This window comes from Dasypus novemcinctus, chromosome 12, assembly GCF_030445035.2.
Source record: "Dasypus novemcinctus isolate mDasNov1 chromosome 12, mDasNov1.1.hap2, whole genome shotgun sequence".
Classification (NCBI taxonomy): Eukaryota; Metazoa; Chordata; class Mammalia; order Cingulata; family Dasypodidae; genus Dasypus; species Dasypus novemcinctus.
In genome coordinates, this window is record NC_080684.1 from 35,646,402 (window position 1) to 35,662,357 (window position 15,956).

Consider the following 15,956-nt stretch of genomic DNA (forward strand, 5'->3'; position numbering starts at 1 on the left):
ACCTCCCATGTGGTAGACGGACGCCCTAACCACTGGGCCAAAGTCCGTTTCCCGTGTATTGTTTACTTTACTTCATGTATTCATAACAGATTTTTACTGAGGGCCTACTATGTGCCAGGTTCTGTAATGTCAAGGATATAGCCATAAACAAGACAAACATGGTTCTTTCCTTCAAGGAAACTTGCATTCTATTGAGGGGAATCTATAATAAAGGGGCTTCTGGCAGTTTGACATTATTGATGAATTCCAAAAAGAAATACTGATTGTATTTGTAAACTGGTCTGTTCCTCTAGGCTAGTGATACCCTTGATTGGATTCAGAGGTTTCACTTTTACTTGATTAAATAATGACTATGGCACTAGAACGTTGAGTCCTGCCCCCTTGGTGGGTGGGGACTCACAGAGAAACCACACTGCAACGAAGGGAGGTTGGAGTTTTGGAGCTGGAGCCCTGGGAAGTAAAACACATAGGAGAAGAACACAGAGGACTAGAGAGGGCTCCATTAGACACAGCAGAGGCCCTGGGAAGAGAGACAAACAGTTTGCCTGACAGTTTAGAGCTGGCTTTGTGGACAGAGCAAAGCAGCTGAGCCTGGAGAGAAATGAGCCCCATGAGAGAGACGAGACTTGTCCCAGCCTGCAGCTGAGATTGGAAGACGCTGGGACAATGGAGCCTTGGGAGGAGGAGAAGACTGAACCCTTACAGACATCACCCACCATTTGCTCCAACACATGGCAACACACTCTGGATGAGAAAGTACCCCTTATGGTATCTTGACTTGGACTCTTTTTTTTTTTTTTCTCTCCCCCCCCCCCCGCCCCGCCCCAGCTGTCTGCTCTCTGTGTCCATTCACTGTGTGTGTTCTTCTGTGTCCACCTGTATTCTTGTCAGTGGCACCAGGAATCTATGTCTCCTTTTATTGCATCATCTTACTGTGTCAGCTGTCCATGTGTGCGGTGCCACTCCCGGGTATGCTGCACTTTTTTCACACGGGGCGGCTCTCATTGTGGGGGCACAATCCTTATGCATGGGGCTCCCCTATGTGGGGGACACCCCTGCATAGCTCGGCACTCCTTGGACGCATCAGCACTGCACGTGGGCCAGCTCACCACATGGGTCAGGAGGCCCTTAGGCAGGTGCTCTATCAGTTGAGCCAAATCTGCTTCCCTGACTTGGACTCTTCAGGGCCTCATGACTGTAAGTTTCTACCCCAAATAAATACCCTTTATAAAAACCAACTGAATTCTGGTATTTTGCATCAGCACCCCTTTGGCTGACTAATACAAGGCTAATCTCCAGTTACAGATGAAGAAAAATACAGGAGGGTAAAGAAAACTAAAGTAAGGAACAGCATATTTTAAAAGATTGGTCTGTTTGAGGAGGTGACACTTAAGTAGAAGAAGAATGAGGATGAGGGGATTACATTTTTGTTAGTAGAGTGCAGCTATTAAAAATGAGGCAGCCCTGGGAAGCAGATGGGGCTCAGCCAGTTGGCACCTTACCACATGGGAGGTCCTGGGTTTGGGTCCTGGTGCCTCCTAAAAGAAGATGAGCAGATGCTGTGCCAGCTTCAACAAACTAGGTGATGCCCCCGCCACAACGAGCAGATGCCATAAGCCAGCAGATGCCTCAGCCTGCTCAGGCTGAGGCCACTGGGCACTTGCCTCTCATGTGGGAGGTCCGGGTTTGGTTCCCCATGCCTCCTGGAGAAGGTGAACAATGAGCAGAGAGAGAAGAGAACAATCTGGGGGAGGGGAGGGATAAAGGAAAAAAAAAAGTGAATAAAAAAAAATGAGGCAGCCCTATATGAACTGATATGAAATAATCTTCAAAATATATTGAGTTGAAAAAAGAAAGCAAGAGCTCCACCCTGATCAAAATGGCAAAGTGGGATGCTTTAGGGCTCCATTCCCCCACAGTAACTTCGAACAACCAGCAAGAACTGGCAGAAACATTTTTCTCATAGCTCCAGAAAACAGTTAAGGCATAGTAGTAAAAGAGCAAGTGCTGAACTAAGAGAAAGGCTACCTAAAAGCAGGAGGATCTCATGGCACTCTGACTGATCCCTCCCCACTCACTCACCAGCTTAGTGTGGAGCCAGCACACACTCTCCACTTGGGTCCATGACCCTGGGTCTGGAGGGAGCTGAGTACCCACATGTACACACTGGAAGCATATGTGTCTGACCCAGTCGGTCTGGTTACAGTAGCCTGTTAGACTCACCATCCCAGAACTAGAACCTGGGTGTAGAAAAGTTCACAGAGCTCTCCTACAGAACGCTGTGGGAGAGCAGCCATGCTGTGCTGCCTGAGGCAAGGGATTGCTGGCTGTCAGGCACACAGCACAGAGCTCACTCAGGACCAGCACCAGGAGGAAACTGTCTCCTGGAAAGAGGGGACATTTATAGCCCTCTAAAGGGAAGAATTCCTAAAGCCATACTTACATGCCCAAGACAAGATGCATTTACAGAAGAGACCAGAAAGGCCCTAAAGCTTTGGTTTAGAGCTATCTAAACTGACTATATAGATAAGCCCTGAAGGCTCTCCTTCAGAGCCAATCTGAATGCTAGGAAAGGTGTTTTCTTTTCTTTATTTTGTTAGGTCCTGGCATTCAAGGAAAGCTCTGCCATAGTATTAGCTGGGTACAAGCTTAAGGAACCGAAGCCTCAGAATCTAAATTCCAAGGACAACACATTAAAATATCAAAACACCCAGGTTTCAACAAAAATTACAAAATACATAAAGAAACAGGAAGCAATGGCTTGGGCAAAGGAGAAGACTGAGGCATCAATGAAGAGGACCAGACCAGAGACATACCAAAGATGTTTTAAAAAATTCTAGGGAAGCAGATGTGGCTCAAGCAATTGGGCTCCTGTCTACCATATAGGAGGTCCAGGGTTTGATACCCAGGGCCTCCTGGTGAAGGCAAGCTGGACTGTGTGTGAGCTGGCCCACAGAGAATGCTGGCCCACGCGGAGTGTTGCCCTATGCAGGAGTGCCGCCCCATGCAGGAGTGCTGGCCCATGCAGAGAGCTGACGCAGCAAGATGATGCAACAAAAAGAGACACAGAGGAGAGACAATAAGAGATGCAGCAAACCAGGGAGCTGAGGTGGTGCAAGAGAATGATTGCCTCTCTCCCACTCTGGAAGGTCCCAGGATCGGCTCCCAGAGACGCCTAATGAGAATACAAGCAGACACAGAAGAACACACAGTGAATGGATACAGAGAGCAGACAATGGAGGGAGGGGGGAGAAATAAATAAATAAATCTTTTTTAAAAACTCTAAATATGCTCAGAGAGCTAAAGGAAAACATGGACAAATAACTAAAGGAAATCAGGCAAAGAACAGATGAACACAGCAGATAACAATAGAGAGATGGAAATAATGAAAAGGAACCAAACAGAGTTGAGTAACCCAGTAACAGAAATTTAAAATTCCCTAGACTGGTTCAACAGCAGATTGGAGTGGGAAGAAAAAAGAACTAGTGAACTTGAAGGTAAGACAATGGAAACCATAAAGTCTGATGAGAGAAGGAGGAAGAAATAATGAAGAAAAGTAAAGAGAGCCTGAGGAACTTGTGGGATATTGTATTAATCAGCCAAAGGGGTCCTGATGCAAAATACCAGAAATCTATTGGCTTTTATAAAGTATTTATTTTGGGGTAGGCGCTTAGAGTTACCAGGCCATAAAGCATAAATTACTTCCCTCACCAAAGTCTTTTGCGATGTGTTGGAGCAAGGTGGCTGCTGATGTCTGCCGGGGTTCAAGCTTCCTGGGTTCCTCTCGTCCCGGGGCTTGCTTCTCTCTGGGCTCAGGTTTCCTCTCTTCCAGGGGCTTGCTTCTCTTGCTTCTCTTGCTTCAAAACCAAGCTCCTCTGTGTGCTTACTTCCTGGGCTCCAGCTGAAGACTCCAGCTTCAAAACTCCAACTTCAAAAACCTCCAACATCAAAAAACTCTAACTCTATCCTTTGCCATGTCTTTTATCTGTGAGTTCCCACCCACCAAGAGGCAGGGACTCAACACCTCAAAGCCCTAATCATAATTTAATCATGCCCAAGTACAGACCAGTTTACAAACATAATCCCATATCTATTTTTGGAACTCATGAACCATATCAAACTGCTATAGATACCATCAAGTGTACCCATGTGCACATAGTGGGAGTCTCAGAAGAAAGAGAGAAAGGGTCAGAGAAAACATTTAAAGAAGTAATGGCTAGGAAGCTGGGAAGCGGATATGGCTCCAGCAGTTGGATGCCTGCCTACCACATGGGAGGTCCTGGGTATGGGTCCCAGTGCCTCCTAAGAAACACAAACAAGACAGCAAGCTGATGCAACAGGCTGGTGTAGTGTGATGATGCAACAAGATGACACAACGAAGAGACATAGTAAGGAAAGACGGTGAGAGACAAAACCACCAAGGAGCAGAGGTGGCTCAAGCCATTGGGCACCTCCATCCCATGGGAGGTCCCAGATTCGGTTCCTGGTGCCTCCAAAAGAAGACAAGGACACAGACAGCAGACAGCAAATGCAAACAACATGGGGGGGGGGAGGAGAAATAAATAAATTAATCTTAAAAAAAAAAAAGAAGAAGAAAGAATAGCTGACAACTTCCCAAATTTAACAGTTTAAGAATGGAAGGTACTGGGAAGTGGATTTGGCTCAACTGATAAGAGTGTCTGCCTACCATATGGGAGGTCCAGGGTTCAAACCCAGGGCCTCCTGACCCATGTGGTGAGCTGGCCCACATGAAGTGCTGATGCATGCAAGGAGTGCTGTGCCACGCAGGGGTGTCCCCCATGTTGGGAAGCCCCATGCACAAGGAGTGCACCCCATAAAGGAGAGCTGTCCCATGTGAAAAAAGCGCATTCTCCCCAGGAGTGGCACCGCACACACAGAGATCTGACACAGCAAGATGACACAACAAAAAGAGACACAGATTCCCAGTGCCACTGACAAGAATACAAGCGGACACAGAAGAACATACACAGCAAATGAACACAGAGAGCAGACAACGCGGGTGGGAGGGGAAGGGGAAAGATTAAAAATAAATCTTGAGGACTCAGTTACAGGATGAACTGCTGTCCTGGGCCCATATGATGAAGCCACAATTACTCCAGTCTTGGAAAACTCCATTCTGGGCTTGGGTAGGCAGACGCCAAAAATGTACCACATTTGTGGCAGTTTGGAGCAGAGACGTATAAAATAATTTTAATGGATGACTACGTTATTGCACTGCCCATTTGTTTTTTATACAGGGAAAAGAAAAAAAAAAAACAACTTGCCCACCCTAAGGTTTTTATCCTTCAGTTGCTTGAATGACAGGAAATCGGCCTCTCTCATTTTGGTTGGGAATATAAGGCTTTCTAATCTTACATGGTCCCAGTGTTCTTCAACTCAAGGTAAACAGAACTTCTCCAAAATGTTTATAAATATAATCTTTGGCACTGTGTTACTTCTACTTTTTAGGTAGGTGTTAATAAATTTCCAGCCAACTCTTACACTATTATAAATAAATAATCTTTTTTTAAAAAAAAGAATGGAAGGTGGTGAAGGTACTGCAATAAGATTGAAAGGTATGCTTAGAAGTGATTGAGATAGGAATGTTTATGTTGTATGAACACTCCCACAATTTAAGAAAAAAGACAACTAAACAGATAATGACAAATAAATGCAATACATGATCCTTAAACAGACATTATTGGGCCATATGTAAAAATTGGAATGTAGACTACAAGCTTTATACCAATGTCAACTTTCTTCAACTTGATAACAGCACCTAAGATCATTACATAAGTGAATGTCCTCATCTTCAGGAAATGTACATGGCAGTACTAAGTGTTCAAGGAGCACGATATGTAACCTAACTCCACTGTTCAGAAAATGGGTTGATAAATAGGTAAGACACACACACAGAGATGGATGGATGGATCGACAGATGGACAAAGAAAATGATATGACAAATGTGACAAAATGTTAAATTTGGTGGATCTGGGTATCTGGGGGGTTAGGGTATGTTAGAGTTCTCTGCATGGGGTTTGTATTATTTTTGTAGTAATGTGAAAGCATTTTTTTTTTAAGTAAAAAAAAAGATAAGAAAGGAGGGGAACAAAGAAAGTTACGTTAATAGGGTATGATGTTGGCTATTCACTGCAAATATATACCTCTGTATATATGTGCTTGCCTATACGCAGGTATCTCTTGAATGATACACAAACCGATGACAATGTTGGCCTTGGGGAACAAGGGTGACAGGGAGACTGTCGCTGTTATTTTCAAATCTTTTGAACTGTGCTTATTTTAAAAAAAAAACCTAAATCTAAATTCTAAATTTTAGCAATGCCAGCATGATGGGATTGTCCTAGTTTCACAACACATACATACACAATATATTTTTGCTAATTTTCAAGGATAAAATGATGTGGATTTTTTTAAAAAAGGGTATGTGAACACCAAAAGTACAAGCTATAAAAGAAATAAAGAAAATAGACTTCATCAAAATTTAAAACTTGTGCAAAGGACACCATCAAAAAAGTGAAAAACCAACCAGCAGAATGGGAGAAATGTCCAGAATATATAAAGAACTCTTACTCTTCAACAATAAAAGACAAAAAAAAACAATTAAAAAATGGCCAAAGGATCTGAACATTTATTCATAGAAGATAAATAAATGGCCAAAAAGCATATGAAAAGATGCTCAACATTATTAGCCATCAGGAAAATGAAAATCAAAACCACAATGAGATACCACTCCATATCCACCAGACTGGTTAAATAAGAGACAATAACTGGTGTTGACAAGGATGAGAGGAGACACTGGGACCCTCACACACTGCTAGTGGAAATATAAATGGTATAGTCACTGGAAATCAGGCTGGCGGTTCCTCAAAATGCTAAATATAGTTATCATATAAACCAGCAATACCATTCCTAGGTATACACCCAAGAGAAATGAAAACATATACCAAGCAAAAACTTGTACCTGAATGTTTGTAATAGGTAGGAACAAGTTAAGTGTCAATCAACTGATGAAAAGATAAATAAAATATGGTGTATCCATAAAATGGAGTGTCATCATGCAATAAAAAAGAAATAAAATACTGATATATGCTAAAGCATGGATGAACCTTGAAAACAATATGCCAAGTAAAAGAAATCAGTTACAAAAGACCACATACTGTATGATTCCATTTATGTGAAATGTCCAGAATATGCAAATAGAGAGACAGATTAGTGGTTGCCAGGGGGTGCAAGTGAGGTGGGCAGCAGGAAGAGTGAGAATGGGGAATGACTGCTAATGTGTACGGAGTTTCTTTTTGGGGTGTTGAAATGTTCTAAAATTATTGTTACACAACTCTATGAACATACTAAAAACCACGAAATGTTCACTTTAAATGGGTAGATTTTATGGTAAAATACCTTTTAAAAACTCTAAACATAAAAGTATTATTAAGTACCTTCTCCTGAAAGGACATATGAAATTTTTTAATCTGGGATGATTTGTTATTAAACATCACTTATCTATTAATGACCTTTCCCTATGAATTTGTTAAATTTGTCCAAAAGGCATGGTTTTTGAAATTAGATAGAACTGAGGACACCCAGTGAAGTTTCTGTGAAATTTTTGGCAGCATCTCCAATACAGAAGAGCTACTACCATTTACAAAATGTTTATTTTTATATAGACTCCTCATGGTTTATTTATTTGCTTCTTCATTTCCATAATTTTTATTTTCTTTGATATCTCTTTTACATTTTAGTTACCTTTTTAGTTATTGCAATTCATTTTATTTTAATTTTTTTAAAGATTTATTTTTTATTTATTTCTCCCTCCCACCCCCACCTCCCCCAGTTGTCAGTTCTCTGTGTCCATTCGCTGTGTGTTCTTCTGTGGGAATCTGTGTCTCTTTTTGTCACGTTATCTTGCTGTGTCAGCTCTCCATGTGGCGCCACTCCTGCGCAGGCTGCACTTTTTCGTGCTGGGTGGCTCTCCTTAAAGGGAGCACTCCTTGAGTGTGGGGCTCCCCTATGCAGGAGACACCCCTGTGTGGGACGGCACTCCTTGCCCGTATCAGCACTGCGCGTGGGCCAGCTTGTCACATGGGTCAGGAGGCCCTGGGTTGGAACCTTGGACCTCCCATATGGTAGATGGATGCCCTATCCATTGGGCCAAATCCACTTTCCTCAATTCATTTTAAAAGAACTTAAATACATAAAAAGAAATAGTAAAGAGCTCTAGTGTGAGAAATTTAAGAGGTTATTTCAAAGTTTATAATTCTTGCATATCTTTCTAGAGAAACAGGAACTCTTAGTTCTTGTCACTTCTATCACCTCAGCATTCTCAGGTATGCAATACAACTATAATTGGGTCAGCATTCATTTTTCTCACAAACATATTCAGAAAATATGTATGCTGCAATTACAGTCTACTGGTTAACATCCACCAATTGGTATTACTGGCCATTAACAGTAGTTTGTCCTACAGAGTCACAGCTTGGTTCATCTCAGCACACCTTCATTAGAAGTTCGAAGGTATTATCAATTTATTAATTAAAAGATAGGTTGATATGTGATAAAGCAAATATAGTAAAATGTTATGTAGACTTTTAGGTGATGGTACATAGATGGTGGTATATTGTTGTACAGCTCTTTCAAGTTTTCTGTATGTTTGACATTTTTTATAATAAAATGTTGGAAGCAAAACTAAAAACTAAAATTTGAAAATATATAGATGCTAAATCATTACCTTGCTAGTTTCACCAAAACCATTTTAATAAACTAGTAGACCTCATTTATTAAATTATTAGGCAAAAACCCTGAGTGTCAACACTAGCACAAGTTACTAATCTATGGACTGCTGAAGAACATTAGAAGAGGGTATACACATTTCTATGTGTAGTAGATACACTTTATTTTTATCAGTCTGCCTCCTCTGAGAATTAGCCTTAAGGTTAAGGTTAAGGACCACATCTGCTTCCTTCGTAAGTTTACCTGGCACCTAGTGGGATTCTTTTTTTTTTTTTTTTTAATTTCTTCTTTTTAGATGGGATTCTGTACACCAGTAGATGCTCATTTTTTCCCAATTAGACTTACCTTTTTAACATTTTCAGATATAAAGATTCAGTGATTTATTAAAGTTGAGCAATCCCTGAATATTTATGATAGGCATGCCTAAAATCTCATTGCAAAGCAGTCTGAATCCTTTTTCTGATTCAAACCTCCTTAACCTCACAATGAAAATTCAATGCTCATGTTTACTCTTTCACCACGTAACTAAATCAAATAGTAATTCTAGCAGGAATTAAGGTCATGGACATAACTGGCTACTGTCCAAAAAAGAAGTTTATAGTATATAATATATATACCCTAGTATAGTCTGGGGTAATATTTTATCTCTAGGCTTGGACAGACCTAGTTTTGATCCCTGGCTCTATCACTTACAAGCTGTATGACAATAGGGACATCATCTAATTCTCTAAGCCTCAGTTCTCTCATAAAATAACAGTACCTACCTAGTTGCTGAGGGCAGGGAGAGGGAAGAAGAGATGTGATGCGGGGGCATTTTTGGGACTTGGAGTTGTCCTAAATGATACTGCAGGGACAGATGCTGGACATTATATATACTGCCATAACCGACAGAATGGACTAAGGAAAGAGAGTATATTACAATGTAAACTATAATCCATGCAGTGCAGCAGTGCTCCAAAACGTATTCACCAAATGCAATGAATGTGCCACAATGATGAAAGATGTTGATGTAGGAGAAGTGGGAAGGTGGGGTGGGGTGGGGTGTATATGAGAACCTCTTATACTTTTTTTTTTACATTTTTTAAATTAAAGTTAATAGATCATAAAGAATGCTACATTAAAAAACATTAAAAAAACATAAAAAACATAAGAGGTTCCCATATACCCCACTCCCCACACCATCATTTTTGTAAACTGTAATTTTTGAAGATATATACTCTTATACATTTTAATGTAACATTTTTTGTGACCTATGTATCTTTAAAAAAAAAAGACAATAAAAAAAGAATAAATTTGACCTTTCAAATAAGTACTTTGCATCATGCATGGCACACAACAAAAGCTCAAAGCGTTACCATGTAATAATCATCATTACTAAAGTCTGATATTCTTTCTAAACACTCATTCTTTCTACAATGTAGTTCTCATGTGTCTATCATGTAGAAATTGATTCCTATACGTACTGTACTGTCCGGTGCTAGTCTGATAGATGGGAGTTGGAACAGACATAGAAGTGACAGTAGAGACTCCAGGGTTTTCTCCGTCTCCTTTTCTGCCCCGTGTATCTTCAGAGGATAGGTCTTTCAAAATTTTTCTGTGAAAAATGGAGCTCAGTTAATAGTGGTAAAGACTAAAAATTGGCTTATGAGGACCCCTTTACCAAAAAAATTCATAGATTTCTTCTAATCTCAGGTTAAATGAAGAACACTCTACTAGAGACCTAAATTATTGTGTCAAGGAATCTTTTTAATAGCATCTCTAATTATAATGATGTGTTATAGGCTAGTTATATTCCATTCTATACCTACACAAAAGAGACAGTAATACATTTAACAAATACTCAGAGTGCACTTCTATGTACAAGACACATATAGAGGAATAAAATGGCTTTCTCCTATTGTCAAAAGTTGGAAGAAATGGTTCCATTGTGAGGTTTTTTGTTAATTAACAAGTTAACATTCATTTTCTAAATAGGGTCACTGATCTTCATTTAAAAAGATCAAATATGTTTGATCTCTACAATGGAAGAGAAGCCCACAGTTCTCAAAAAGAAGCAAGGTATCTTTTACATGATAATACAGAGTATCAGTGATAAATAAAATGTTATTTTAACAAAAAGAGGTAAAAAAAAAAATCTCCCAGGTATCCCTCAGCCATAGTGAAATGGGAATCATGATGAGAATAAGGGGGGAGCAGATGTGGCTCAAGTGGTTGAATGCTTGCTTCCCAATGGGAGGTCCTGGGTTCAGTCGCCATTCCCCCATTAAAACAAAAAAACAGCAAGCAAGCAAATGAAAAAAACAACTCAAAGGAGCAAATATGGCTCAGTGGTTGAACACTGGCTTCCCACATATGAGGTCCCACGTTAAATCCCCGGTCCCAGTACCACACACACACACAAAAGAATAAGGGGATGGAAAAGTATTCCTTGCTATAAAGAAAGGTCTTCCAAAACATGATCGGGGACAGTGGGGAAAGTAAGTAACAAGCATTCTTTCCTTCTAACCAAAAAAAAAAAAAATACTCAAAAATTCCATGTTCATTATAGAAAAATGAGAAAACCAAACTATTTATATAAAAACAACAAAATATAATCACCCAGTAGGACAACTAAATAGAGTATTTGAAAGTGGTTAAAATGGAAAATTTTATGTTGTATATGTTATCAAAATAAAAACAAAAACAAAAAACAAAAACCTACAGTCACAAAGGGTAAAAAAACACACCTTAGCAATAATAGGGGCCCATAGTGTTATCTAAGCCAATCTCCCAGCCCATGCAGGAATTCCCTCCTGTCACATTACTAAGAGCTTCTACTTCCAGAAATAAGGCATCCACCACTTCCAAAAAGCAAACCATTCCATTCCAGTATTGATAAACAGTCCATTATTAAAATATTAACATTAGAAAAAACAACAACCATAAAACTGCAGGTGTTGGAATGGATGTGGAGAAACTGGAACACTCATTCATTGCTGGTGGGAATGTAGAATGGTGCAGCCACTGTGGAGGACAGTATGGCAGTTCCTCAGGAAGCTAAATATAGAATTGCTATATGACCCGGCAATTTCACTACTAAGTATATACCCAGAAGAATTGAAAGCACAGATGTGAACAGATATATGCACACCAATGTCCACAGTGGCATTATTCACTATTGCCAAAAGTTGGAAGCAACCCATGTCCATCAACAAAAGAACGGATAAGCAAAATGTGGTATATTCATACCATGGAATATTAGCTGTAAGAAGGAATAAAATTTTGACACACATGACAACATAGATGAAGACTTAAAAAAAAAAAAGATTTATTTCTCTCCCCCTTCCCCCCACGCCCACTGTTGTCTGTTGTCTTGTGTCCATTCGCTGTGTGTTCTGTGTCCGCTTGCATTCTCAGTGGCACTGGTAACCTGTGTCTTTTTTGTTGTGTCATATTGCTGTGTCAGCTCTCCATGTGTGCAACACCACTCCTGGGTGGGCTGCACTTTTTTTCGCACGGGGTGGCTCTCCTGCAGAGCGCTCTCCTTGTGCGTGGGGCTCCCCTATGTGGGGGACACCCCTGCGTGGCATGGCACTCTCGCACATGGCAGCACTGCACGTGGGCCAGCTCACCACATGGGCCAGAAGGCCCTGGATTCGAACCCTTGACCTCCTATATGGTAGGCGGACACACTATCAGTTGAGCCACATCCGCTTCCCAGATGAAGACCTTCTGTTGAGTGAAGTAAGCCAATCACTAAAGGACAAATATTGCATGACCTCATTGATGTGTCCTAAAGCCTATTAAACAGACTCTTTGGAAGATAGGTTACCAGGAGACAGAAACGAAATAGAGAGTGGTGAGCTGATGCTCAATCTTGTCAGACCCCATGAAAAGGTGAAAGGGGGTGGGATTTGGCAGTGGATGGAGATGATGGTGGTGCAGGGATATGAGTGGGGTCAATGGTGCTGGAGTGAGGGTGGGCAGGGTTGGGGGGGTGGGTTGGACTATCTGTGGAACTGGGGGCAGGGGTGGAGGAAGGAACAGGTGAGCTCTGGGGAGGTGGAGATCTATAATTGAAAAATACAATTGTGAGAATGTTTTTTTCGCAAATATGGCAGAGGAGGGTCACTGGTGCAGGGTGTCGGTGGTGTGGGAAAGTGTAGGAAAGGGTGCACCTGGGACAAGCTTCTGTGGAATATGAATGTTTTTAACTTGTCATAGGGTGTTATCTCAATGGGTGGAGACCCACACACTAATAAAATATTAACAAAATATTAAACTTCCATCCTGGGGAATCCTGCTACATTCTTAAATGGGGGGGGGGTGGCAAGAATTTCTCGAATACATAAGCAGTGCCTAATAAAACAGATCAATATGTCAAGCCCTCAATATTAATGCACGTGACTATGAATCTCATTCTTGTAAAATCTAAAATTAGCCTAATAGTAACTATTGTCTAAGAGTTAACTCCTGAAAGCCTCCTTGTTACTCAAGTGTGGCCTCTCTCTAAGCCAAAATCAGCTAATAAACATATTATCTTCCCCTGGGGTAGAACATGACTTCTGGGGATGAGCCTCCCTGGCACTGAGTGATAATACTGAGCACCAACCAGTGTTGTATTTGGAAAAAGACCTTGACCTAAAGGGGAAAACATCAAATACAAAAGAGTTTTTACGGCTAAGAGATTTCAAAAAGAGTTGAGAGGTCATTCCAGAGGTTACCCTTACACATGTTTCAGGCAGATCTCACTAACCGCCATTGTGAACAAAGCCTTAAACAGAGGTGTGGCCGAGGGCTTTAGAGCTAATCAGACACTCCAGGCAAGGCACACAATCCCTTGAAAATCAGCATTCTATCAGTGGGCCTTACCTTGTAATATATAACAATCTATTTCTCCAATGTAACAGTTAGACTCATTTATAATTTCCTTACACGTGATCTTCTACCCCTTTGATCTAAGCCTATAATTAGCACTATACATGTCAAATATATGTCCCAGAGACGTAAATCTTTGGTCTGTTTATATGCTGGTTAACCCCTGAATCTCACAAGAATTGTGGCCAACACCTACTCTTCAGATCATGAGACTTGTCCATGACAACTAACAAATGATGATGAGAGACAATCCCCATCCCAAAAAACAACTTCAAGCAAAACAATTTCTTCCATATGCCTCATAAGATCTAAGCTCTCTTTCAATCTTTGGCAGAGTGGGCATCACCATCCCCAAATCCATATGGCTGAAGAATGAACAAACATAAGGGAGGATGCAATTATGGACAAAGTAAACTTATTAATGTTGTAGTAATGGAAGAACATATAATATTGTAATAAAGACAGTGGTTACCAGAGGTTCTGAGGGCACAGGGGAGGGAATAATAGGTGGAACACAGGGCATTTTAGGGCACTAGAATTAAGTGTAGACTACAATGTAAACTACAGACCTTGGTTAGTAGCAATACTTCAATATTTATTCATGAAGTGTAACAAATGTACCAAACAATTGTAAGATGTTATTAATATGGGAAGATATGGGAGAGGGAGAGAGGGTACATGGGACTCTCTTATTCTTTCAATGTAGTTTTCTAAAATCTAAAACCTCTTTAAAAATAGTTTATTATATAACCCATTATAGCAAAAATCGGCAGATACAATAAAAAAAATTAGACCCCTAGTGAACTTCAATTAAGAAAACTTTAAGTATAACTAAAATTATGAAAGACAAAGGAAATCAAACCCCTAGAACAAGATACAAAAAGGGATTTTTAAAAAGAACTAAGAGAGGCGGACTCAGCCCAATGGATAGGGTGTTCACCTACCACATGCGAGGTCCAAGGTTCAAACCCAGGGCCTCCTTGACCCGTGTGGAGCTGGCCCATGCGCAGTGCTGATGCACACAAAGAGTGCCCTGCCACGCAGGGGTGTCTCCCATGTAGGGAAGCCCCATGTGCAAGGAGTGTGCCCCGTAAGGAGAGCCGCTGAAGGCAAAAGAAAGTGCAGTCTGCCCAGGAATGGCACCGCACACATGGAGAGCTGACACAACAAGATGATGCAACAAAAAGAAACACAGATTCCCATTGCCGCTGATAAGGATAGAAGTGGTCATAGAAGAACACACAGAGAATGGACACAAAGCAGATAACTGGGGGAGGGGGGGAGGAGAAAAATAAATAAAAAATAAATCTTAAAAAAAAAACCAACTAAGTTTAATTTCTGGAAATGAAGAATATAGCTGCGAAAGTAGACTAAGGAATTTTAAATAAGATTTATAGCAAATTAGATACAACTGAAGAGGAAATTAGAAAACTGGAAAATATAAGTCCAGAATGTGGCACAGAAAGATAAAGAGGAGTTGTATTAGTCAAAGTTCTCCAGTGAAACACAACCAACAGAATATATATATGTATGTAATTTATATATTTATATATGTAAGTACTGAGACTTATTATAGGAATTGGCTCATGATCATGGGGACTGGCATGTCTAATTCCATAGGGAAGCCTGCAAGTTGGGAATTCCATTAAAGGTTTCAATAAAGTTTACCAGGAGAGGATGGCTGGCTGAAGTAGAGACAGAAATTCTTTTTGACTGCTGAAGTCATCAGTTCTCCTTTAAGATCTTCAGCTGACTGGATGAGACTTCTCTCACTTGGGAAGGCAATGTCCTTCAATGATTGTAGATGTAATTAACCATAGTTGTAACCAACTGAGTAATGATTTAAATTCACAAAATACCCTTGCAGTAACAATTAGGCCAGTGCTTACTTGACCAGACAACTGACACCATAATATAGCCAAGTAGACACATGAACTTAACCATACATATCACCTTAAACCATACTTAATTTCCAAATAAAAACAACACCAGTCATACTTTCACCTAACATAATTCAACAGCCCTGTGTACAACAGGAAACACTAATCCTTTCCCTAGAAGAGGATGCAAGTTAAATACTTAAATGTTATGAAATAAAGTTAATACAACTTATGTTATATGATAAGGAGATAAGATGGGGAATGAAACCAAAGATATTTGCTTTGTGTATAAATTGAAACATATTCAAAACAAAACAAGGAAGAAATACTCATAACTATTACAGTCCTTGTTTCTGCAATAGCATGTAGCTCATATTTATAACTACCTTCTTCCACTACCCATCCCATAGTTATTCCTTTTCTCCTCAGCAAACACCTTATCTTGTCTTAGTTCTTTGCCTGGTGAGGTGA

At 40.4% G+C, this 15,956-nt stretch overlaps 1 protein-coding gene across 6 annotated transcripts in view; it reads right to left on the reverse strand.

Moving 5' to 3' along the window:
- Positions 1-15,956, reverse strand: part of ATF1 (activating transcription factor 1) — a 95,702-nt gene that overhangs the window by 13,428 nt on the left and 66,318 nt on the right. For all 6 annotated transcript variants that reach the window (XM_004453668.4, XM_004453667.4, XM_071218905.1 and 3 more), the window contains one exon: positions 10,212-10,342. In XM_004453668.4, the coding sequence (XP_004453725.1) occupies positions 10,212-10,342 (131 nt within the window). The remainder of the gene's footprint in view (positions 1-10,211; positions 10,343-15,956) is intronic.